Source organism: Rhizopus delemar, genomic scaffold, assembly GCF_000149305.1.
Source record: "Rhizopus delemar RA 99-880 supercont3.4 genomic scaffold, whole genome shotgun sequence".
Lineage (NCBI taxonomy): Eukaryota > Fungi > Mucoromycota > Mucoromycetes > Mucorales > Rhizopodaceae > Rhizopus > Rhizopus delemar.
In genome coordinates this window covers 1,305,795-1,331,116 of record NW_027137830.1, presented here as the reverse complement: position 1 = coordinate 1,331,116, position 25,322 = coordinate 1,305,795, and the positions used below count along the sequence as shown (strand labels likewise).

Genomic DNA, 25,322 nt, shown 5'->3' with positions numbered 1-25,322 from the left:
ACATGACAGACATAATTTTGGACTGTTTCCCTACATCCGATTGTAGTGTTGTTTTCTGCGATTGCTCTGTTTTTAGGACCTCTAATTGACGCTTGTATCTTTCTACTGTCTTTTTCATTTCAAATTCGAGTCTTTTATTCTCTGATTCCAGTTTATTGTATTTCTCTTGCTGCTGCTCCATGATTTTGAGTTGCTGTTCTTCTAATAAAGTAATCTGCGCCTTGCATTTCTCTACTTGTTCGATATATTCTTTTAATTCTTCTTTATGCTTTGCTATTAACTGTTCTTTTTCCTCATTTAGTGAATCAATATTTATCAGCCAGTTTTTTTCTTCTTTTTCCAATTGCTCTTTATGCCTCTTTTCTTCTTTTGATATGTTAGTTTGTTGGGTCTGAAGACGTGATTCCCAACTTTGTCTTTCTTTTTCGAGTTGTTCTTCATGCCGTAATATCAACTGCTTGTTCTCTTCTTTTAACGCGTAAATATTTGATTGCCATTGTTCTCTTTCTTTTTCTAGTAACTCCTCAAGTCTTTTCTCTTCTTCTTTTTTCAATTTAACATTATGTGTTTGTAAATCCAGTTGCCAGTTTCGTTTTTCCCTTTCTAACTGTTTTAATGCATCCATATTCTTTTTATTTAATTCCTTTTCTTTTTCTAATTGCTCCTTCAATGAAGCAATTGTTGATTGCAGTTCTTCTGACTCTTGGTATTTACGTTCGGTTGGTTGCAAGTTTTCAGTAAAAGTATAACCTATAAAAGGAAAGTCTTTATCCTCCAAGTTTTCCTCTTCATCTTCTTCATCGTCCTCATCGTTCTCTGGAGTAGCTGAGAAAAATGTTAAATCATCTAATGACGAAATAGCTGGTATAAAAGGCGGGTTATATGAAGTATGTAAGGTATCCCACTGAATATCTTTAAAGAAAGAGTGCGACTTGATTTCAGATGCCCCATGATGTCCCAATCGATGTTGATTTGATTTGTGTAACAATCTGTGTTTTCTTGTTTTAGTAATTTGTTTTTGCTCGCTCCCTTTTTTGTGCTTTTTTTTTACTTTTACTTTGACAATAAATCTTTAGCTTCTGGAGAACATGTACCAAATGAAATGTTTGGATTAGGATCTAGCAGTTTCATTTGTATTTGAATGTCTTTCCCAGTGAATGGCGGTACACCAAAGAGTAGTTCATAAAGCACTATACCCACAGACCACCAATCGGATTCTGGACCATAAGCAGGACCTTGCGCTGGATCGCTTCCTTCTGAATTACACATTTCTGGCGAGACATAAGACATGGTTCCCACCATTAATAAGGGATGCTGCACTAATTCATTAGCATTACCCATACAAATAGATATAACAATAAATTACCTTTGTATGAATAGCAATACAAGACCCTAAATCGCCCAATTTGATATGCCCGTAAAGATCAATCAAAATATTTCCGGGCTTAATATCTCGATGCATATAACCTAATTGATGTACACTCTCCACTGCCAAGATCAATTCTGCGATATAAAACTTGGCCTCTTGTTCTGTAAAGCGACCTTGTCTTCTTTCCATCAATCCTTGTAAATCACCTCCAGGGGCATACTCCATTACCAAGTAAAGATACTTTTCATCTTGAAAGGAGGCATAAAGCTTGGGTAGCCATTCATGCGTACCTGATAAAACAAGTTTTTCTTCTATGGGAGATGAACGATCAGTCTGAGAGATCAAGTAAGATTTAGACAGTATCTTCATGGCATAAAATTGTTCCTTATATTTCACAAGCGTTACTTTTCCAAAGGCTCCTCTTGCTATTACATCTTTGTTTATGACTTCAAAGTCCTTGATGGATAATTTTGTTTGATTTAATTCTTGGCAGACAGGTTCATCTAAAAGGAAATTTAATATGTCATTTTTGTAAAAAGTACGATAGAATTTACATAATTCAATAAATCTTTGAATATATTCACTTTTTTGATGTTTTGATGAATTATAAAGTGTGAATAAAGCATCAATTAGTGCTTCTTTATTTGTCAAATGTCCAATCATTGAAAATGTTTTAAAAAGAAGAAGAAAAAGGCAATAACAACAATAACAACAACAAAAATACTCCAAATCGGAGTTTTATGTAACTCGCATAAAAAACAAGTTTACATTTCAACCAAAATATAAGGAAAACAAAAGGATTATTGCTGTATAAATACTTTAATTGAATAAAGAAAGAGGACATAACAATGATATGCTATTGGAAGAGAAAATACTTTTCTATATAAAGAATAAAAGCAAACCAATAAAAGGGGAAATTTCAATGCGCAAAAAAAAAGCAAAACATAATAAATTCCAAACTCCTCCTTTTCTCTTATTCTTTCTTTCGTATATATTTTTTATTTTCATTTTCTCTATGTCTTCAGTAGGTAATTACCCACCCGATCAACGGTATACTCGATTAGAAAAGCTAGGCGAAGGCACATATGCGACAGTTTATAAAGGAAAAAGTAGAGCGACAGGAGAGATTGTTGCTTTAAAAGAGATTCATTTAGACCCTGAGGAGGGAGCACCATCCACAGCAATTCGTGAGATTTCACTGATGAAAGAACTAAAACACCCCAACATTGTACGCCTGCAAGATATCATCCACACCGAAAGCAAGTTGAGCCTTGTATTTGAATACATGGACCAAGACCTCAAAAAGCACATGGACTCGACTGCGCGAGCTACACGCGGTGCATTGGATGTAAATATTATCAAATCGTTCATGTACCAACTTCTCAGAGGAATTGCTTATTGCCACGAGAATCGTGTTCTTCACAGAGATCTCAAGCCGCAAAATTTGTTAATCAACAAACATCTTCAGCTGAAACTAGGCGATTTTGGATTGGCTCGTGCATTTGGTATCCCGGTCAATACTTTCTCGAATGAGGTAGTGACTCTTTGGTATCGTGCACCAGACGTGCTCTTGGGATCGCGCATGTACTCGACCTCGATTGATATTTGGTCTGCGGGATGCATCATGGCGGAGATGTATACAGGGCGCCCATTGTTTCCAGGCACAACGAATGAAGATCAGTTGCAAAAGATCTTTAGACTATTAGGTACACCCACAGAACAGACATGGCCTACTATATCTCAGTTTCCAGAATACAAACCACCCCAAGTGATTTATCCACCTCAACATATATCGCAAGTACTGACAACGATTGATCCAATTGGGATAGACTTATTGAATCGAATGCTTCAATATCAACCTCAGATGAGAATAAGTGCAAAAGATGCTCTTGAACATGCTTACTTTAATGAAGTGAGATATCATTTTAGCAGTAATGGCAACAGTAGTAATAATAATACAGAACAATAAAAAAGAAGCAAAATTGGAATGTTTATTATGTAGTTATTATATATGTTACAAATGGGGACTATATACATTTTAATTTTTTTCAGGCTTCATGAACTCTTTCTCCACCAATTCTTTTACTTTATCAATGAACTGTGCTTCTTGTTCTGCTTTAATGAATAAATGAGTTCTTAATGAATCCAATAACTTTTCTAGTCGTGTTGATTTTCCAAAAGGCGATGTCATGTCCACTTTACTATACACTACTCAATAAAATTCCCTTTGATAGGATGTATTATGTGCACTTACTGTTCATAGTCTTTATATTCATCAATCAATGCTTTCAATTGATCCAATATACAATCAGATACTTCTTCACACTGTTCAACTCTTCTTTTGCATGCATAGGGTACACGATAAGAATGAGATTCATTCCATTCTTTGCTTATATGTAAATATTGAAATTGAGAGTGATCGCTTTGTATTTCAGCATCATAAGGTGTAACTATCACTCCAATAAACGGTTCATCCCCACTTTCTTCTTCTCTAAACAATGTCTTTACAAAACACGTTAGTCCAAAAGAATATATACTAACAAACACAATGTACCTGATAAGAAGTTTGATTTTCTATATCTCTTATACTTGGATGAGGCTCAAATGTAGGATGTGAGTGATACCAACCAACAACGTTATAGCCCTGTTCGGCAAATACTTCACGTGCTCTCATTTCTGAAGCAGGGTCCATTTCACATTGTATACCTGTACTTGTGCTCTTGCAAGGAAATATACTCTTAACTTGTAATACCTTTGTACCTGACTTTGTGATAAAATTGCCACCCATTAAACCGATAATCTCCGTATGTGCTAAATGGGAGTGAAAATCCATAACGAGCTACACATCAAAAGTTAAAAAAAAATAGTGATCCATAAGACAAAACTTACTAATGCATCACTAACAATTTCTACTTCAAATGGAGGTAATACGATGTCGTTGTAATAAGATGTAGGCACCAGTCTAAATGGATCATAACCTCTATTGAAATCATCACCTGTATAATAGTGTTGGTGGAATAACATTCTTTTCACTCTTTTCGGTTTTATCGTTTGTGGGATTTCTACACCATGTTCAATAACGCGTCCTTCTAACTCTTTTGGATCAACCCATTCTCCGCGCTCATTTCGAACTTTTCTTTTTCTTGGTCTATTCAACACGATCAATAAAAAAAAGCAGACAAAGACCAGTCATTACTCTTACCCATCATAATTCACAACCAGATCAGATGCATCAAATATGTCTTCTTCTTCAAAAGACATCTCACGCGGCACTCGTTTGGGGGGTCTGGGCGCATTCGTCACACAATCCACGTTGATTGCACCCACACTTTCCAGCCAAGAATGAACGCGTCCGATCGCATTCACATCACCACAGTCTTTTAATCCCTTTCTAGCCTGTGTCTTGGTCAAATAGCGAGGCTTACACTGATACCAGCAGTCGATGATATGATTACGTATCTTGAGGTAACGATCAGGTGTCTTGCTGTATTTTTGTTTGAACCATTCTGGATTCTGTCTCTTTTCTTCTTCTGATACGTAAGATCTATCGAATGGGGTATTTGTTTCGGGTATAACCTCTTTTGTCTCTAATGCGTCATGATTCATGTTTTCCACGTCTTCTTCTTGAGAAACAGGCGACATAGTTTCTTTTTGAAAAACACTTGTATCTTTTTGCTCTTCAGCGATATGCATTGTAGATTCTTCTTCTTGTGAGACATCTGTCATTTCCTCATCTTCTTCCGCTTTAATCTCTTGAGACATGCCATTTTCGATCATGTTCTCTTCGATTGTTGTGTCCCCAATGTCGAGTAAATCATCCTCTTCATCTTCGTCCTCATCATTCTCTTTCTTTGGCTCAACATCCACTCCTTGCTGATCGTCTTTTACTTTATGCTCGTTTTCATCTGCTTCTTGTTTATAGTCCTCTGTTTGGTTTTTATCTTTCACTTCTCTCTCGTCTTTTATTGTTTCGCCGTTGGTTTTGGCTTCTTGTTTGTCTTCTTTTAATGTCTCTGTTTCTTTTCTTGTTTCATTTGATACCTCATAGGTTTCTTGCTTATTCTCGTTTGTTTCTTTTATTTCTGTTTCTTTTATTTCAACTTGTTTCACAGGTACCTGCACAAGCTTATTTAGTAAAACATTATTAATTTTTTTTTTTTTACCTTTATTTTTTCTGCTAAAGCGAGGTGTCTTGCATGGTTCTTACACTGTAACCGATTTCTTGTTCCTACATACTCAGCTATCAACTTCCAATGTCCATATCCAAATTTATCTAATGCCTCTAATAATTTATCGTCCTCCTCCTTATTCCATCTTGTTTTATGAGAAGGTAGAGAGGCAGATGATAATCCTGTGTATATTTTATCAGTTTCATTGCTGTACACTAGAAAAAAAACCATTTAAACCTTTCTTCTTTTTGGGTGGTTCAAAATCACTTTGCTTTTTTTTTGGTATTGAGCTATGATTTTTTCCATAATAAAATTCTTCTTCTGCAAGCATTTGTTCAATCAATTGACGCGATTCTGAATCCATTTCTTGATCAATCATTAAGAGCGATTCATCTACAAAAGTGTCGGATATATTTTGAGTGTTTATTTGTCCATTACTACTATATGAATACTTTAGAATAAAATATATTTTTCATATTTTTTTATTACTCTTGTTCTTCATCTTGGCCAATATCAATAATCTCTTCCTCTTCTTCATGCATTGAAAGTAATAATGTATTAAACCCTTTCCAAAAAAAATTTTGTGTTTCTCATTCTTGTGGGAAAAGTGACGGTATATTTCGATTCTCCGCCCTTGTTGTCTCTCAATGGTTTCTGTCTCGTAAAGATACATGATTACCAAATTAAGATAAAAACCCCATTTGTATCACACATTCAAAAATTCGTGCGTCTTTTTTATGCGTGTGATATAAAAGGGATACAAAAAAAAAAAAAAAAAAAAAAAAAAAAAGAAAAAGAAAGCAAAGTCTACTCTTTTTTTTTATTCTTATTTCTTTTCATGGCTGAAAAACCACCGTCATCAGAATTTTCGGAGGTGACAGTTGAGAAGCATAAACCTAATCAGGATTTACCTGCTGTACAACAATTGACAGTAGATGAACTTTATGATAAAGACAAATATGACTTGTCAACTATGGAGCCTGGTGATGTCTTTGTTCTCTTGCAGTAAATAATCGTATACGCCTATCTCTTTTTTTTTTGTTCACATCAATCTATAGAACTACGACAGAAGGCTTGACTTCAGATGAAGCTGCCTGTCGCATCAAAAAATTTGGCTACAATCGAATTGAAAACAAAGAAGTGAATCCAATCCTTCAGTTCTTGGGATTTATGTGGAACCCGCTTTCCTGGGTCATGGAAGCCGCTGCGATCGTGGCCATTGCGCTCTCCAACGGTGGAGGAAGACCACCCGATTGGGAGGATTTTATTGGTATTGTCCTTTTATTGCTTGCCAACTCCATCATTGGCTTCTTGGAGGAACGCCAAGCGGGAAATGCAGTAAAGGCCTTGATGGAATCACTTGCTCCGGAATGTAAAGTCAAACGAGACGGCAAATGGCAAACCATGGAGGCATCCAGCCTCGTGCCTGGCGACGTGATTAGCATCAAACTTGGAGACATTGTGCCTGCCGATGCTCGCTTGATCTCTGCCCACGGCTCAGTGTCGATCGATCAGTCAGCATTGACGGGTGAGTCCCTACCGGTGAGTAAAGAAGCTGGAGAGGAAATCTTTTCAGGTGCGACTGTCAAACAAGGAGAGGCCGAGGCGGTGGTGATTGCAACTGCTCTAAACACTTTTTTTGGTCGTGCGGCTAGATTGATGGGCGATGCTGGAGATGAAATGGGTCACTTGCAATCCATCTTGGCCAAGATTGGAAATTTTTGTCTTTGCAGTATCGGTCTCTTTGTCATTCTCGAGATTTTGGTCATGTATCCTCGGTTTCACTACGCCTACCGTGATGGTATTGACAATATCCTTGTCTTGCTGATCGGTGGTATTCCTATCGCGATGCCTACTGTTCTTTCTGTCACCCTGGCTATTGGTGCAAAGCAACTGGCAGAACACAAGGCTGTCGTCACACGTATCACTGCTATTGAAGAGATGGCGGCTGTCACGATCCTATGCTCAGATAAGACGGGTACCCTTACACTCAACAGGCTGATTGTTGATAAGCCCACAATAAAAACCTTTGCTGAATTTGATCAAGATACCATCCTTCGCATCTCTGCCTATGCCTCTCGTACCGAAAATCAGGATGCTATCGATTTCTGCGTAGTGAACTCACTGAATGATCCAAAGCTGGCAAGAGAAGACATTGAAGAATTACATTTTGAACCTTTCAATCCGACCAATAAACGTACCGAAATCACTTACCGCCATCAAGGCAAGATCTTTCGAGCTACCAAAGGCATGTCCAATTTCATCTTGGATCTCTGTACGCGCGAAAAGACGGAAGAACAGGCTGCTGCCTTGTACGAGGCTGTAGATGAGTTTGCTCGTCGTGGTCTTCGTGCTCTTGCGGTCGCCATTGAGGAAGATATCGAGACACCTGAAAGTCAAGGAAGTGGTTTTCGCTTAATTGGCCTCTTGCCTATCTATGACCCGCCCCGCTTGGATACAAAAGACACGATCGATCGTGCGATTGCCTTGGGAGTACAGGTCAAGATGATCACAGGTGATCAGTTGGCTATAGCAAAAGAAACAGGTCGTCGCCTTGGTATGGGTGACAACATGTTCTTGTCCACCACTCTCAAAGAAGGCCCTCCCCCAGGCTCTGGATACAGTACATTGGATGAACTCGTCTTGGGCGCGGATGGTTTTGCTGGTGTCTACCCTGAGCACAAATTTGAAATCGTTGAGCGTCTTCAAGGTATGGGTCATATGTGCGCCATGACTGGCGATGGTGTCAATGACGCACCTGCTCTCTCCAAATCAAATGTGGGTATCGCTGTTGCTGATGCCACAGATGCTGCACGCTCTGCTGCTGATATCGTCTTGACCGAACCTGGTCTTTCGGTCATCATTGAAGCCCTCATCCATTCTCGACAAATCTTTCAACGCATGCGAAATTACTCCATCTACACTTGCTCAGTTACGATTCGTGTCGTTGTAGGTTTTGCCATCATGGTCTTTGCCTTCCAATTCAATTTTCCTCCTTTTATGGTCCTCATCTTGGCTGTTCTCAATGACGGTACGATTATGACCATCTCGACCGATCGTGTACGTCCTTCCCCTTTCCCAGATCAGTGGAACCTGTTTGAGATTTTTTCATATGCCATTGTATACGGTCTTTATCTTGCTGCGTCCACTGTCATCTTCTTTGCTGTGATCTTCAAGACCTCTTTCTTTCAAACACATTTTGGTCGTCAAACATTCGACAACCCTAATAACCATCTACTACACTCTATCATCTATCTTCAAGTATCCACCATATCCCAAGCTCTGATCTTCATCACACGTTCACGCAGTTGGTTCTTTTTTGAGCGACCCTCGATCCTTTTAATATCTGCCTTTGTCATTGCTCAACTCGTGGCTACCTTTATCTCTGTCTATGCCGATTGGCCCTTTACCCAACTCACAGGCTGTGGTTGGGGATGGGCTGGTATCGTTTGGATTTGGAATTTTATTTGGTTTACGCCAATGGATCTGATTAAGTTTGGAATGCAAAGAGTCTTTAAGCACAAGTCTCCTGTTGAAAGTCAGTCGAGAAGTTCCTCACTTACTTCTGGATCCGCTCGATATTACGCGAACCGTACTCACTCCCTTCGTGTCTCGAGGCCTAGGAATTTTGGACGACGTTTGTTGGGTTTAAATAAGAATATGTCGATGAACCCTCATGAAGTCAGAAGACTTTCTTCAGCCCAGGTAAGAAGCAACAACAACAACAATAGTAAAAAAGTATACTTTAACTTCTTTCTTTAGACAAATCAAGCAGCACAGATCTTGAGTGGTAGTGAACCACAACATTAATTTTAAAAGGAAATGAATCTTTTGCTTTGTGTTTATAATAAAGAATACACGCTTATTTTTGGCAGGAAACTGACGTAAAGGTTGTTTATTGCCATTCTTAGTAATCCTAATTAAGGAGCCCCGCTTTTTTTAAAAACGCCCCAGGTTTTAGGATTCAATTCACAGACTCTTTGAGAGAGGATGTCCATGATGACACAGAGAGTACTATGTTGCCTTTAGAAGATGTCAAAGTGATAAAGTTTATTGGTATTACTTTATGCAGAAAAAGCTAAACCCATACTTCATTTGCTATCAAGATTGCCTGTATTACAAGTGAACCCTGAACACGAATAATCCATAAAAAGTGCAGGGAGCAACTCGGCTTACATAAAAAGATGCAAAAAAAAAAATGGCGCGATAATTTTTTTTATTAATTTCCCCCAACCAAAATGACATAATCTTCAAAATGTTTTATTAGGAAAGTCTATAGCGTTTTTTTTTTTTAGTAGTTAATCTATAATACATGATATAAAAAGAAGTTCATTAATGAAGAAAATATACACAAATGTCCATAAATAAGAAAGAGCGGGAAGGAGTGGAGTAGTAAATAAAAATCATGTGATGCAATGAAGGAGTGAAAAGAATAAAAGTGAAATCATATCATAATAACCTCCCGACATAGATATAACCTTATTATACTTTGTGTACAATCGATGAAAAGGAAGAACTCTTGGAAAGTGAATGCTCGTTACAGAAGCTTAATGATTTGAGTGAAGAGGTTAAGCTAGCTCTTCTTTTAGGTGGTGGTGGTGATAGTTGAAAACCTTGGTTGTAAACCATCAGAGGCTCACGTTTAATAGGACTACTTGCTGAAGGCCTTGGTGAGCTAGGAATTTCTTCGTCAAAGAGTTTGATCACTTCACCTCCATAAGTAAAGTGTTCATAGAGGATGCCTTCTAGAGACTGCATTGTCTTTTCATCTTCTTGCACAGGTACAAGTGAACCCGTCGGACTCACTGGACGTGAGCCGCTAGAGGATCTCAATGTACTTTCGCTTGTTGTACGTCGACTGATCCATGAGGTTGATTTGAGTGACGTTTGATCACGATGGGGCCGTGAGCTGTTACTGCTTTGACGAGAGAGCGTGGTGGTTGCATGAGAACACAATGTTTTTGAGAGGTTGCTGTATGATCTAGAACCCGTGAACTGTCTGTGCAGCCTAGTGCTACCACCAGGCAAGTCTAACTTTCGAGGAAATCTTCCTAAAACTTGAGAAGAATGAATCGAACCTTGACCTTGTACAATACGTAAAAACTGCTGTTCATCAAAGTATTTAAGAGCAGCCCAAGAAGGATTCAAGAAGGAAAACTTCTTTTTGATTGTGTTCAAGTTTTCTATACAAGCACATCATGTCGTGAGTTTAATTGTGTTTTGAGAGCGGTCATTCACTTACGTTTTCCGATACCGCCATGTTCAAGTATACCGTGCAAGGGCCTACCAGGTGCAGGCAAGGTCCCTTTACTCCCCTGTTTTAAAGGAGCTTTTCCTTTGACAAGACGACAGATGTTTCGAGCAATACAGACACCAGAGATCGTAGCTGCATAACCCGTCTTTTCTTCTACTACATTTGTCACATCACCACCTGCAAAGATATGATCATATCGCCAGTGGTCGATCTGAAGCGTTGGTTTCACGCGTATCCTTCCCCAGGCATCAATGCAGTCATCCAGAGAACTGTCAGTCGTGCTGTTTGTAAAGAGACCCGCATTGGGCCGAGTCCCTGTAGCAAAGAAGACTTTATCATAATTGCTGTACGTGCGTCCGCTCGAACCCAAATAAGAGTTTTCACCAGTCGAATCAAAGTCAATGATCTTTTCATTACAAACAATTTCGACCCCGAGTTCTTCAAGGTACTTATGCGCCATGTTTTGCTGACGTGTGTCACTTCGATTTACCACATTTGGATGTGAATCGATGAGGGTAACGTGTTTTTTAGGATAAGCACCAGGGAATTGATGCTGGGATATTTCAGAGGCCAATTCACAACCTACTAATCCTCCACCTAGAGTAAAAAAGCAAATTAATTCTTGACGAGTGAAGCATATGTTGATTTTACCAATGATCAATACACGGCGAGCCTTGAGTAATTCAAGATACGTTTCTTCTAGTCCTGACATACGATATAAAGAAGATGTATCTGAGGATTTAAGCTGAGATGAATAAGAACTTCCTGTTGCAACAACAAGATAATCAAAAGAAATCTAATTTTCTATTTCAGTATTCCATCGCATGTGTATATATTATCACTTACCAATTCATTATTGACCATAATACTTTTTCCATTATCTTGAATTTCTTCCGCATAACCAATCATGACCCGTCCATTTCTCACATAAGCATCATGTCTCACTCTTAAAGAACTCGTCTGATCTGGGTTCACAATCTTCTTGACAATTCCGGGTGTATATTCAAACGAGTCTAAAAACTTGGGTTTAAGGTTTCTATATCACGTGTTTATGGCTTCAAATGTTCTCGTTTTACCTTTCGTATCAATTAAAGTGACATAAAAACGTGGCATTTGGTCTAGGATGGAAGCGACTGTGAATCCCTGTGTGATTGCTTAGTAAGAAGGTAGGTAATTAGGAGTTAAGCTTACAGTAAATCCACCACCGACAATGACTACACGTATCTGATTATTCTTAATGAGAGTAGGGCTGATATTACTTTGAACAAAAGGATATTAGATTTCCCCTGTTTCCGTGATTCCGTGTCACCGTGTAACGTACCTAATTGGGACATCTATTGTCTGGGTAAAGTCCGCTAATTTTTGTTTCTATAGCATCAATGTAAGTCATCATCTACGTGTTCTTGTTTATGATGATTACCAGCATATCAAGTACTTGGGCCTCTGTCTCTTCTAGAATAGTCACAGCATCTACTTTATCTACAATGGCCCACTGTACTGCCTGAATATCTTGTCTGACTTTATCTTGTGTGGTGACATTTAATTCCAAAGGTGAGCCTTTTGCTAAAAATGTCTTGTAAATTCTGTGAAGAGATGCCTCTGCTGCCTTGGAATCATCCTCATGTTTCAATTGACTGAGAGCTTCAATAAATAATAAATTTTCATGAGACCATGTTTGTCGAAGAAAGGCTTCAAATGAGCATAATAATTTGGGATTAGAAAGAACTTGGTGTAAAGTGTATGAAGAATTGGAGCAGATCGAAGATGATTCTGATGTGTTGGAAGATAGATCCAGAGATGATAATGAATGTCGTGATATTTGCTCTACATGCATTTTTGATAATAATAAAAAAAAAACAGTGGACAAAATTTAAAATATAATCTACAAAACCTTTGGGTCTTATATAAGTAAATCAACCTATTTGTGGAGTGATAAAAAAGAGCCCCTTCTTTTTCTTTCTCTCCGCTACCGGAATGAATATGAGCCAACCATTCTTAAAGAATAAGGTATAATGCTCCCCGCTATAATGATATAACAATGTATATGGCATGATTTAATTTTGACCAATCGGGCAGTCAGGTGGTTGTACATCGTAACCATGTTTACCTTACCCGTTATACTAATCGATCGGTGGATATCATTGGCACAGTTTCATGGTTAAACAATTTGATTGTGTTGCCACTATGCAATTATATAAACTGTGAACACACACATACTAAATATAAATGCTTAATAATGGTAATAAAAAAAAGTCATTTCATAATGATTCTAAGGTATTCTAATTGTTGGGGTGGTGTTTTTCTTTTTATTATTACTAGTATATATACATAATGATTACCACACAGGTCTAGAGTCATGCTTGGCCATATCAATGATTCTCCAGCCGTTAGTAATAGGATTTTGAAGATCTTCAGGCTCTTTAGTCAATACACAAGCATAAGTGACTTGTTCAATCAAATCCTATTCGGATTGGTTGAGTTTTTCCGACATTTTTTTATTGTTTTCGTTCTTCTTTTTTACCTCTTTTCCATAGACAATCTCACCGCTCTTGGCGTTACGGAATACAATGATTTCTTGCGTGCGGAAAGATAAGACCAAGACAGGTACATCATTTTCTAAAATTTTGGCTGCTACCAACTATATTTGGACATTAGACAAACAAACACATCATGTACTTCTTTATACCTCGATATCACGCAAGTCTTGAATTTTACAGTCACTGATTAAACCTTGCTGCATTTGGGCTTGAATGACTGCTGTTAAAACATTGTATGTCTATGATTTTTTTTATTAAAAAGCGTTGTTATAATTATTTCTTTTTTACTTACAGCTTCTGAACACCATAACTTCAAAGTGTCCACATCACCCTTTAAATAAGCTTCCATGAGCTCAGGAACAATGTATGTACGAGCATCAATCATAAACTTATCCATGTTGAACGTAGGATCGATGCCTTGGAAGGCACGAATAGCTTGTGCTTGATCTGATTCTTCAAAAATTGAACCTAGAGATGGACATTAGTCTTCTGTTGTTAAAAAACATAGACAAACATACCAAAAGCGTCAGACACACGATCTGTGAATGCACGAGTATAAGATATAAACAGATTATCTGACTCTTCGTAATTTCTTCTTGCCCTGAAAATGCCTAAATGTATGTTTTAAATCTACTGTTCTCATAATGAATGCATTGATTCTTTTCACTGTGTTACCTTGCATGATAGGACTATCTTCCTTAAATTTAGTCCAGCTCTCTTTCCACTTTGAATCTTTGTGAAGAACCATCTGTGCACCGGCCTCAGGGTTTTCAGAGACTGCTGCCTTGGAGTGCTGACCACTTTGCTTTTGAGCCTCTTCACGCATCTTACGTCTTGTTTCCTTATCAACAAACCCACTATATCTACCACTATCATCTTTGACAACTGTCTTTAAAGATTCTGAAAGCTTGCCAACTGCTGCACTCTTCTTGATTGGTTCAGCTGACTTGTTGATGGATTCTGCTGCCTTTTTGATTTTCTCAGAGGTATCTTTGGCAAATTCGGTCTCTGATGCCTTCTTGAATGATTCATTTACTTGAGAACCTACTTTGCCTGCTACCTCTGTGAATTTTTCAGTCGCTTGCTTCAAACGTTCTTGTTGAGCTGATTGCTGTGCCTAAGATATCCAGTAGGTTATTTTTTTTTTATCTATTGTCAACGAGCACACTTATACCTTTGCTCTTTCAAACATTTCTTTAGCCTTCTTTAAAGCTTCACTGTCATTCAATCGACCCGTTTCATCTTGTAAGGTTTTGATATCCTTGTCTTTCTTCATCTGATCTTTTAATGTGTCCATAAACACCTTGAAAGGAGAGCTGTAGTGACGTACAGAACGTCGCACAGTGGGAGCAGGCACACGGGATCGAACAGAAGATGACAATAAGGCTCTATAGGCTGACATGGTTTCGAAAGAAAAAGAAAGAAAAAAGGTGGCTTGCTTGACAGTTTTGGTGTGTGTGGGGATCCTGGCCTGTCGTAGTCTCCGACCTTATCTGATTGGATTGATTTTTGTTGAACAGAAAAAAAAAAAATTGCTGCGAAACTCGCTAAGTTGTTCTAGGGGGAAACAAAAGCGCACTGAACATATTTTGATAGATGACTTAAGTGCTTAATTTTAAAACTTCTGCTTTTGGCCTTTTCTGTTGACAAGGAGTTGTTTTATCTATAAAAAGCTGGTAATAAAACCAAAAGATGACGCATAGACCACTATGCGTAAACAACTAGTGGTTGTACTAGAAGAATAAACTTTATAAACTCAAATGTATTTTTCATCAAGTAAAAACGTTTTATTTCAATTATAAAATATGATCAAAAGAAAATAGCGCCGCTGTGTGCAACTTTTTGAAAGAAGCATACGGGTATGAACACGAGCGGTGAATAATAATTTGATTTATTAATAAGAATAATTAGGTGATAGTATAAATTAAATAAATGAAGAGAGGTTATATACTTTTAGAGATTTATAATTTTTCATTGATAATTTCAGTGGATTTTTCATCAAGATGTTCATCTTTTGTGTCTTCTTCTTCTGATAAAGTGAATCCACGCATACCCAAAAAGAAGATAAAGGCAAGCACAGCAATACCAAGAGAAGCAATTGATAGAATTCTCTGAACGTTACCATAGGCAACGACTGTACCATCATACTGATCTTCTGGAAGTGCATTAATATAGGTGATATCGCCCAGGATGGATGCTGCATCATATTCTCCTGGAACATGTTTGGCCAATTCTGTAGGGAGCATGTTATTCCAAATAGCGCCTGCAACAGAAGAACCAATACTAGTTGCAATCGTACCACCAATTTGGAAAAGAGCAGTGACAATAGCAATATCTGACATGAACAAATCAGTATTTAATTTAATGAAACCTTTTTGTTTGTTTGTTTGATTTACCTGGTTCTGGGACAGAGCTTTGGACGGCAACTAAAATAGGTACATAAATGAATCCAGCACCGCAACCAGCAATCAATTGAGTGATAACAACGAAACCTAGAGGTGATGTTGGGAAACGAGAAGGAATCATGAGCCCGATACCAAGCATGAGCAAGGCAAGTCCAGCAAAGACAATAGGACGATAGACCTTGAATCGTCTCATCAGATAACCAGAAAGGATTTGAGCAACCAAAAATATGGCATCATAACTGCGATCGATAAAAGTGGAGGTTGTGATTGAAAGTCTACGAGAGATTTGAAGATAGGTGATGTGATATGTCCAGTTGGAGGCATGAAAGACGCTGACGGTTGCACAACAAAGTACACCTGCGATGGGCGTCCATGTAGTCCATCTGCCAAGCGGTACCATCGGCTTTGTTGCCATTTTCCATTCCCATACACAAAATACACCGGCACACACAACACCACCCACAAGCGATCCGATCGTAGTTGGTGAGTTCCAACCTCCCCAATAACCCGTAGCAAGCACCAGTGGCAGCAAAATCATACAAAGCGCACCAATAAACAGCAAGCTACCAACTACATCTAATTCATGACAGAACCACTTTATTTTCTCAAACAGCGTACTTTTCTCTTGACTTTTCTGTGGCATCAAGTCTGATTTCTTGATGGTGGATTCAAGACGGACTAAACCAGTCATGAGTGGAATGGCTGTTGCAGTGATACAGAAGCAAATCATGGAATAAGCCCATCTCCAGGCATTGGCCTTCACAAGCGCTTCACCGACAATAGGAGCAACAAAGATATTGATAATCGCAGGGAAATCATAAAAAGCTTGAAATAAACCACGATTGACTGAGGTTGTGATATCTAGACTGTCGGATTAGAAAATGAGGTTGTCTATACAAATGTGATATATACCAGCAATGAGAACATGACCCAAGATACCCACACCAGTGATACCCAAAGCATAAATCACTTGTCCTCCCTATACACGCATCAAGATTAATTTTCGATCAATACAACAAAAATAGAAACCTACAACTAAAGTATCAAAGTTGGGCGCAACAGCTTGTACAATACCAGAAAGAACATAAAAAAAGATAGAAACCGCAAAACCTTCTGTTCTACCGATCATATCGGCAAATTTTGCATAAAACGGCAGCAAGGCAGTTTCGACGATATACAATACAACATTAATAAGACTTGCAAGATTCAAGGCGTCAAAATAACTAGTAATATACGTCGATGCAGAATAAACAACATTGCCTTCCCAGTTCTTGGCCCAAGCAATCAACACGATACTTTAAAGACATGAGCTACACTATATACAATGATCATCCTCCTCTTACCCTGCAATCACAGCCGCCTTGTCCCATTTATGACCCAGTTTCTTCATGAGCATCACTTTTTGAACACCATAAGGTTTACCTTCCAATGATTTTCGAAATTCATTGTGATCTTCCGCTTCTTTGATCGATTTGGACTCCATGTCTTTTTAGAGAAAAAAGAAAAAATGCAAAGGACTTTTTTTTTCCTCACTTTATATATTTTTGATCTGATATTTCTCAGAGTTCTTTTTCATCTTTGTGTGACAGGCTTTATCAGATTTTTTTTCAGCAGCTGTGCAACATCAATCCTTTGTTTCCCCACAGTGGCCCATATTCTGTTTACGATGACAGGTGTCATGATTTTGGGAACAAAGAGAAGGAGAGGAGTACATTGTCATCCTTTTATTATTTACAGTTTGTTTTAGACATGTAAAAGTGCAAAGGAAAGAATGAAAAGAAGAATGACTTACTATTGTGATACATTTGATTTCCGTTATTTTCCTTCACTTGTGGATTATTCTTGCAAGCATGGTTTCCAAAAAAAAAAAATCTTAGCAAGTGGATCGTGTAACTCTTAAAAGTAATCTTACTTTGAGAAATAAGGTAACTACTCACTTCTATCACTTATACCTTCTATAGTTGTGAGGTTTGCGGATTTGACTGGTTAGCAAAAAAAAAAAAAAAAAAAAAAAAAAAAATGAGGAAAGAAAAAATTTTTTATCAGATCTTTAAAATCACGGCGCATCACTCCGTATTTACAGCATGCAATTAAAAGAAAGATTAATGATGATTAAAATAAATTCTACTCTTCTATAAAGTGCTTATCAAAGCATTATCTATTCAAATGCAAAGTATGGACATATACTTTGAATCAACCGCAAAGCAAATCATATCTCATTAAAATAAAGAAAAAGAGAAAGAAAAAAAAAAAAGAAAAGAAAAAGAAATTTATATCTTTTTGTATCAGTCTAAACCATAAAAGAAATATCACAAACTGTTTATGTATGACTTGTACATTCTTTTTTGGTCAAGTTTTTTTTTTTTTTTTTTAAAAAAAAAAAAAGCCCTTTCTCATTTTTTAACTTGTTTTATCACATAACAAAAACACCTTTTCTCTTTTGTTTCTTATTCTTCTTTGGATCAAAAGGGTCTGCGTTCTCTTTTTTTTTTTTTTTTTTTCAAATAGAAAAACTCAATGGTAAATCTCTTTAAGCCTTTTTATATGAATAAAAAAAAAAGGAGTTCAAGGGAATAAAAAGAAATCCTTTGGGATCAAAGCCAAAAAAAAAAAAAAAAGTAAAAGGAAAATAAATAGCGAAAGACATGTCACAGACACTAGTGTGAGCTCTAGGACAACCAATTCAAAAGTCATTTTCTGGAATAAAGTGAAAGTGGGGGAGTAATTTTTGATGCTAAAGATGCTTGAGCTCAAAAGAGTCATTCTACTGTACTTTTCATATTTTTAGGAAAAATAAAAAATTATTTGGAGAAAAATGATAAAGTATTTTGGAAAGCAAGTAGCGAAATTTTTCTAATAATTGATATGAGAAAATTGAGGTAGTTCGAGATAGAACAAGCAGTAAAAATAAAAGGGAGATGCTATATTATATAAATACATCAAGTGAATGTTACTAAAAGATTATCATAAAAAAATATTATATATAACTTACTTGCTAGACAATGAGTCGGAACCCGCTATGGAGTTCTTATATTTTCCTCAAAAGAAACAGGATTCATGTATTCGGAAGGGCTTTCATTATTATATTGTGACATGTACGTAAACATATTATGTATGTTTCTGGTAGTCACCAAATCACGATTCTAAACCATACTACAAAGGGTTACACTTGAGGATAGCATGAACTTTTTGTTTTGATCCGGCTAAAATAGTATTTGCAAAGTTTTTGGTTTTGCATTGATTGTATGTTTGACTAGTAAAAGCTTCAGTAACATAGATGAGCACAGTTTTCCCTTGTTAATCCTTTGGCATCTTCTTAATAGCATCAGTAATACGTGTAGTAGGAGTAGGGAATTCTTCTTTCATAGATGTAGAAAAAGAGCTATCGCCATAAGCAAATATTCTTTTCTTGTAAAGGATAGCTGGATCGTTATTTTTTGGAGGAAGTGGGATCCATCTTTGCTTATTGTCACACAGTTGTTTCTTTTAATCCATACAATAGCTTGACTACAACATCTAACAGACATTCAATTGAGCATAACCTTGAAAATGTCCATTATTTTCCTACAAAACAATCCAATACCACCATGATCATCGATAATACTGGAAATATTGTTAACGAATACAATGAGATGGTGATGATTAGATATTTGGATGAAGAAGAAAAGGAGAGATACATGAAACAAGAAATGTACCGTTTGTGTCTGAATCGACGGAAAACAAGATTGAGTGAAGCTTGTTTTCACGCATTTCTTCCATCCACAAACGAATATTCACCATATCCTTAGGGCTTTTTCTTGACATATTATTTATTTTTTCAAGAACAACATTCTGGACATCAGAATAACGAACAAGTAAGCCAGCAGGAATTCTTGAAAACGCTTCTGACATGTCATATTAAATGTACGCTATAGGTGCTTGTCAGCTATTGTAAAGGTTTTTGTATATTTTATTGAATGACTTACAGTATCCAAGTGCTGTTCGGAAAGACGAAGAGTGACCTTGTTTGCCTTCCAGTCTTTGTTAGAACCAACTTGCTGATGAATCCAATTTTTTATGGCATTGATCAAACGCGATGAGGCCAACTCAAGAGTAGCTAAGGTATCATGAGAAGCATGTTGCCATTCGTATTCAGCTGTGACAGTACCGTTAAAAAATGGTTCGAGTGATTTTTGTAGGGCAATTGACTTTAAGTGAAGGTTTTTTGTTATTCTCATTTTTTTTAATAGGCACTTCATTTGATTCAGATGCTTCACCAAAAGGTAAACCTTCTGATACTAGTACGTTAGTTGCTTCTTTCTTTACTGCTTTTTTCTACCATGATTACATATGAAATAACGCGTCTCCTTTGGCAACAAACAAGCTATCAATGCCTCTTTGAGAATATGGGAAGTAGCAGCAGCATTTCTCTTATTAACATAAATTTGACGTTTGATCCAATTGATATGACGAATAGCAACATTGGCATACCAAACTTCAAATTTCATTTCGTCTGCAAACTGGATATTGACTAAAGGTTCATTAGCATATTCGGGGGCGTTTCTTTGAGCGAAAAGGTATTGAAAAGTGTTGATGGATGAGGAGGACATTTTAAATATTGTTGTCACTAAAAGTATGTACCTGCGAATAAGTTGATTGGTAAATCAAAAATTTTAATTATAAGAAACTTTCATAGGAGAGCAACTGCTACGATATATGGTTATTTAAGGAATTCGGCCAGGTGCTTTTGATTTCCGCATTTTTGCCCTCAAAAATAAAAAAAAAAGAAGGTATTTATCTTTCAACAATAGAGGTAAACAGGCTTTCCAAAAAAAGACCATTTGAAAAAAAAAAAAAAAAAGACTCTATGAATAAAAATGTTGTTAACTTTATTTTTTTCACACCTAAATCTTTTTTTCAAAATTGAAAAAGGTGCAATACAAAGCATTTTCATTTTTTTCATTTATTCAAGGTCATGCAAATCGTTGATTTTTTGATGTCGGAAACGACTGATAACGTTGAAAATCACCAATTCTTTGCAGTGTGAGATCCAAAGGGACAACCAAACGGCAAGTTTGCGAGGACATTCGAGGAGGAAATGGGATGGCGTTTCTTCCGGTGCAGTGCAAATATGACAAATTTTTGATATCCAATACAGGTTTGATCGACAAGACAGTTTGTTGTGAAGTAGCCTGTACCAAATGTCACGGCTTTGCGGTCTAAGAGGGAAGCGCCATAAGGCGAGCCATTTGGAGAAAGTAAAGATTCGGGTAAAGGCTTGAAGAAGGTTCTGAAGGACAACATAAACGACAATGACGTCGAGAAGTGAGACCGAGGTGGGCTCCAGGATGGTCAACTAAGGACCATGTAACCACAAAAGGGGACATGTCGACGAGAGAGTGGGTCACTGGAATAAACGATGAGTCAGGACGCAGGAAGGCTCGAATAAAGAATGGATCGAACTTCGGTTGATCAAGTCGAACCCACTTTAGAAACCGTTTAATTAGGTAAGGACGACAATTCAATTCTAAAATTTTAACATTAATTTTTTAGTTGGAGATCGTGAAGTCCTCTCCTTCTTCAATGTGGTATTTACACCAAATTCTCCAGCAAAAGATGATAAGAGGACCTTTTCATTTGAGAGTTTGAGCTTAGAAGAAATATATAAGCTCACCAAAAATTATATTGGGCGCTTTAGAAATGAAAAGGACAACTTGCAATCGTTTATTTTGTGGGTCAAGAAGAATAGCCCTGTATTTGTGTCAGTGGCTGCTAAAAAAATGCGCATTAAGCATGACCACGAAGGCGTCCGACATATCAGAAAGAGAAGCATGTATGTGTTGAATGAGAAACACTGGGGTGCGTTGTTAAGAAATATAATAAAATGCAATATATCTTACGTTTCCCTATAAGTAGCATTTGAAATTGACAGTATCTTAAACTTGCTGCCACGTTATTTAGCAGAGGTAGCCAAATGAAAGGATGAAGACTGTGCTATCATTGGTTAGGCCCAAAAGTCAGTTTTGCATTCGGTAGGAGTTGAAGAAAGAGTAAAATGCCTGCAAGCCATGGTAGATCTTCTCCACGACCGACCGCTTGCCGATAAAGTGTTTGTTTCGCCTTCTTCCCAATCCACAGAGCCAATTGCTTCTCGTGACATGAAGGACAACACCAGTTTAATGGCTCGTCTGAAAAACGTCGATGGCGACACTCAAGGTTCGTAGAAGCGTTTTTAATAAACGTATCGCAATGACTAATTAGATTTAATGAAAACGACATGCTTAAATTCATCCGTTTGCAAGGAAAGAAGCCAGTTGTCATTACCTGCTTGACATATGCTGGCTTTATAACCAAGCCTGAAATTTTGAAAGACTTTTTACAGTAAGACCAACTAATGAATTCAATGTATTAACAACACTAACAGTTGAACATATAGTTATCACAAGAATGTAAAATATATAGTGATTGACAATTGTTCAAGACATCGTGGGTTTGAAGTTCTTTCTCGCCAAGAAATATTAGAGAATACATGCACTGCAGAGAGATTCAACTGTAGGCCTTCAGTTGGACAGCGTTCAAAATAAAGAAGCGGGTTTTTTTTTAGTTGGGCACCCTATCATCAACACATTTTCATATTTTCTTTCTTTACACCGTTATGAGATATAGCCTTTCTTCTCAATTATGCTCTATACATCAAATAAATTGTCTTTAAGCGTTCTTTCTAAAGATCCTATACAGAGAATTAAATGATTGAATCTCACAGAATGATGACCATTTGAAAATTTCATGAGATTTGGCCGGTGACTCTATTGAATGATATACATTGCATTGATGTAATGTGTCAGTACATTGAAAGATGGTATGTTTGACATTTTTGCTTAAGCTGTGTGTAATCATTAAAAATGAAGAAAATACATCTGGTTAAGCATGCATTAATTGTATCGTCAATCCAATAACATAGTTTCAAAGATAATATAAAGCTCTATGTATATTATGCTATCTATAATTGTATTTTGGCATTTAGCTTTCTTCGCATACGTAATTTGAATGGTGTTTAAAGGAAAAGAGGAGACAGTGTTATGTTTCTCCTACACATCTTTTATCCCTTAAATTGTTGTCACTAGACATATCCAAAGACTAGTTTGTTTCAAGTCGTATAGCAAAATCCTTGATCAAATATAACATTTACTTGTTAACTATCACGAAAAGGAAACAGAGCAGCATACAGACAAATACTCAGCATCTGCTCAATACAAGGTATGCATGTGATTCAAGAGGGTAAAACAGCAAATAATTGTATTCATTGTGGCCTTGATAACCACAAGCAGCTCGATCACAACCACGACCAGGACGTCAAATAACAAAAGGTAGCACCTCATACTCTTCATATCATTCTTGGGCGTCTGGTTGGGACCCGGCCCCTCGGTACACGACCAACGAAAAAATAAAATAATAATATAAAAAGCAACAATCGCTCTTCTGACTGTTCTGGATGCAGAGTCCAAACCAGAAAACATTTCGTCATCAACGTCGATCTCGTCCAAATTAAACCCGGATTCACCCACCCGCGAAATGTCAATCATGACCCTCTTTGTTTACAAAGTGAATGTCAAAGACATAGTCTGACATCTCATAGCACACTCGAAGTACACTATAGCAGTACTTTAACATCCTTGGTAAAGTCAGAGCCAAACCATTCGCCCTCCACTGTCGATCGCGAACACGACCGAACTGTGCGTCCACCTCGTTGTGATCTTCCAACGAGAGAATATCCAACGAGGCCCTGGACAATTCTCTCAGGTACTGGCGTCCTTGCTGCCTTTCCCTATTCTGTTCCTCGTCCCTGTCAAGGTACCTACGCTGTACCTCCCCTTCTTTCTTTGGCTGATCCTTCCGAGTGTCTATCCCTATGTCTCGAACTGCTTGAGATGACTTAAATGGTGGATTCATTTTTTTATACGGAAGTCAGCGGAACGACCAGAGTTCGTGGCCAGTTTTAGGGAAAAGACCAAGAAAGTAAAGGAGGGTTCTTTTTTAAAGGTGCTTGGCATGGTTTTATACGTTAAATTTTCATATTGGTTTACCATAGATGATATAATTGTTTGATTCTTTTAACCTTTGAACTCATCCAAATTGATTTATTCAGGTAAAGATTCGCAAAATCTATCAAAGCAGCTCTGGACTTCCTCATCAGTTTTCTTTTCTTGTTTAATAAAAAGCGAGAAAGGTTGGTAAATCAAGTTGTGAGTAACATCAGCTGGAACTCGTCTGCTCTTTACTTGATTAAGATAAAAGTAGTTTGCAAACATTGGCTCAGCATGAATGACTTGAATTATATGAGATGCCAGTTTTTGGATTTCCAGAACCATATTAGCATCCTTGCAAGTATTTTTCAAATTTGCCTTGATAGCCAAAATTTTTGTGAATTTTTAGCGTGCTTCTGCCTTGCTCTTGACATAGTAAAGATCCTTGGAACTGCAGGATCTTGCATGATAAGTTCCACCACAAGTAGGGCATTCCAATGACTTTGTAGATCATCATCGAGCTTCTTCTTTGACAATCTTAAGAGCCACTTTTTTGTCCTTCTTTTGTTGATCAGCTTTAGAAGTCTTCTTGTCTTGATCATTAGAGGCTTTCACAGCAGATGTAGAAGGAGCAGTAGCATACAAGTCTTTGCCACCGTTGTAGTTTATGATGTATTGTAATATTAATATGATTCAATAAGGTAGTTAGCAAGTATGTACAAACCTACTTCTTCTTTAGACGTCTCAGATACGTGTGATATCTCTTCCTTACACTTGTTTCTCTTTGATTTGGTTACCTTTTTACTGTTGGCAAGATACTTTTCTTTGCTCAATATTACTTGTATCAGTTTGCTTGTTCATGTAGAGAGAACATAAGCTATTGCAAAATATAACCAACTTCTTTTTGAAACCCCTTCTGATTTATAAAATACAATTCACCTTTCTAAGACCATTTTTTTATAAAAAAAAAAGTTACAAATAATTAACTGGTAGTAATACCATCATGAAATATTTGGATACCAAAGAAAGTGATGTCGATCATAGCTTAAAATATGATGTCTATTCAGTTCATGAAATACTAGATTGTCTGCTATCAACAAGGTCAATTGTAAATCTGGTTGCATAAAATGCTCTCAGTCATAAGTTAATTTAAACTAATATTTCCATTTTATTCCCAACGTTAAGTTCTTTAAACTAAAGATGTACATATAAAAATACAACCTGCTTATCATCTTTACTTATGAAGACCTTCTAGTAACAATAAACTCAACCAACTACAAAATACGCCTATAACCACCTCAACAAGAGTTACTCAATTCTATTTGTAACACGAAATTTATTCACACTTACTATTTTTATTGTCAAATGCGATAAAGAGGCAAGAGACAGTGATGATGAACCCTGTGAGATTCCCTATAGGTTTTTTTTATTTATGTTCTTAAAATGTTCCTAGATTTATATCTGGCTTTTACTGAAAAATTTCTCTCCTTAACCATTCTAAATTAACTCTAAATACAATGTCTGGATAGACCATTTTGTCTTTTTATATATACCTACAAGTATTGTTCATCAGCTTGTTTTCTCT

General features: G+C 37.1%; 11 protein-coding genes across 11 annotated transcripts; 3 read left to right on the top strand and 8 right to left on the bottom strand.

Moving 5' to 3' along the window:
- Window positions 1–1,053: 1,053 nt before the first annotated feature.
- RO3G_05996 (uncharacterized protein) lies at window positions 1,054–2,032 on the bottom strand (the record flags this gene model as incomplete). Its single annotated transcript, XM_067660586.1, has 3 exons — window positions 1,054–1,314; window positions 1,367–1,872; window positions 1,924–2,032. The coding sequence occupies 3 exons, from the start codon at window positions 2,030–2,032 to the stop codon at window positions 1,054–1,056; spliced, it is 876 nt and encodes a 291-aa protein (XP_067516687.1).
- Window positions 2,033–2,384: 352 nt separating this feature from the next.
- RO3G_05995 (serine/threonine-protein kinase pef1) lies at window positions 2,385–3,338 on the top strand (the record flags this gene model as incomplete). Its single annotated transcript, XM_067660585.1, has 1 exon — window positions 2,385–3,338. The coding sequence occupies one exon, from the start codon at window positions 2,385–2,387 to the stop codon at window positions 3,336–3,338; it is 954 nt and encodes a 317-aa protein (XP_067516686.1).
- Window positions 3,339–3,407: 69 nt separating this feature from the next.
- Window positions 3,408–5,917, bottom strand: RO3G_05994 (uncharacterized protein; the record flags this gene model as incomplete). The annotated part of the gene is made up of 7 exons (XM_067660584.1): window positions 3,408–3,570; window positions 3,624–3,871; window positions 3,924–4,208; window positions 4,259–4,517; window positions 4,572–5,485; window positions 5,533–5,720; window positions 5,776–5,917. 7 exons carry the CDS (start codon window positions 5,915–5,917, stop codon window positions 3,408–3,410), a joined length of 2,199 nt encoding a protein of 732 aa, XP_067516685.1.
- A 459-nt stretch (window positions 5,918–6,376) lies between these two features.
- On the top strand, window positions 6,377–9,348 carry RO3G_05993 (uncharacterized protein; the record flags this gene model as incomplete). The annotated part of the gene is made up of 3 exons (XM_067660583.1): window positions 6,377–6,543; window positions 6,597–9,243; window positions 9,301–9,348. The coding sequence occupies 3 exons, from the start codon at window positions 6,377–6,379 to the stop codon at window positions 9,346–9,348; spliced, it is 2,862 nt and encodes a 953-aa protein (XP_067516684.1).
- Window positions 9,349–10,020: 672 nt separating this feature from the next.
- Window positions 10,021–12,626, bottom strand: RO3G_05992 (uncharacterized protein; the record flags this gene model as incomplete). The annotated part of the gene is made up of 8 exons (XM_067660582.1): window positions 10,021–10,721; window positions 10,781–11,389; window positions 11,444–11,588; window positions 11,639–11,805; window positions 11,869–11,935; window positions 11,984–12,050; window positions 12,114–12,160; window positions 12,213–12,626. The coding sequence occupies 8 exons, from the start codon at window positions 12,624–12,626 to the stop codon at window positions 10,021–10,023; spliced, it is 2,217 nt and encodes a 738-aa protein (XP_067516683.1).
- A 281-nt stretch (window positions 12,627–12,907) lies between these two features.
- RO3G_05991 (uncharacterized protein) lies at window positions 12,908–14,731 on the bottom strand (the record flags this gene model as incomplete). Its single annotated transcript, XM_067660581.1, has 8 exons — window positions 12,908–12,974; window positions 13,132–13,253; window positions 13,314–13,430; window positions 13,479–13,568; window positions 13,622–13,797; window positions 13,848–13,940; window positions 14,005–14,446; window positions 14,504–14,731. The coding sequence occupies 8 exons, from the start codon at window positions 14,729–14,731 to the stop codon at window positions 12,908–12,910; spliced, it is 1,335 nt and encodes a 444-aa protein (XP_067516682.1).
- A 559-nt stretch (window positions 14,732–15,290) lies between these two features.
- On the bottom strand, window positions 15,291–17,217 carry RO3G_05990 (uncharacterized protein; the record flags this gene model as incomplete). Its single annotated transcript, XM_067660580.1, has 5 exons — window positions 15,291–15,664; window positions 15,726–16,595; window positions 16,647–16,713; window positions 16,768–17,029; window positions 17,078–17,217. 5 exons carry the CDS (start codon window positions 17,215–17,217, stop codon window positions 15,291–15,293), a joined length of 1,713 nt encoding a protein of 570 aa, XP_067516681.1.
- A 2,409-nt stretch (window positions 17,218–19,626) lies between these two features.
- On the bottom strand, window positions 19,627–20,323 carry RO3G_05989 (uncharacterized protein; the record flags this gene model as incomplete). Its single annotated transcript, XM_067660579.1, has 3 exons — window positions 19,627–19,659; window positions 19,700–19,869; window positions 20,053–20,323. 3 exons carry the CDS (start codon window positions 20,321–20,323, stop codon window positions 19,627–19,629), a joined length of 474 nt encoding a protein of 157 aa, XP_067516680.1.
- Window positions 20,324–20,738: 415 nt separating this feature from the next.
- Window positions 20,739–21,017, bottom strand: RO3G_05988 (uncharacterized protein; the record flags this gene model as incomplete). Its single annotated transcript, XM_067660578.1, has 1 exon — window positions 20,739–21,017. The coding sequence occupies one exon, from the start codon at window positions 21,015–21,017 to the stop codon at window positions 20,739–20,741; it is 279 nt and encodes a 92-aa protein (XP_067516679.1).
- A 764-nt stretch (window positions 21,018–21,781) lies between these two features.
- RO3G_05987 (uncharacterized protein) lies at window positions 21,782–21,937 on the top strand (the record flags this gene model as incomplete). Its single annotated transcript, XM_067660577.1, has 1 exon — window positions 21,782–21,937. The coding sequence occupies one exon, from the start codon at window positions 21,782–21,784 to the stop codon at window positions 21,935–21,937; it is 156 nt and encodes a 51-aa protein (XP_067516678.1).
- Window positions 21,938–24,250: 2,313 nt separating this feature from the next.
- Window positions 24,251–24,598, bottom strand: RO3G_05986 (uncharacterized protein; the record flags this gene model as incomplete). Its single annotated transcript, XM_067660576.1, has 2 exons — window positions 24,251–24,384; window positions 24,577–24,598. The coding sequence occupies 2 exons, from the start codon at window positions 24,596–24,598 to the stop codon at window positions 24,251–24,253; spliced, it is 156 nt and encodes a 51-aa protein (XP_067516677.1).
- Window positions 24,599–25,322: the final 724 nt, after the last annotated feature.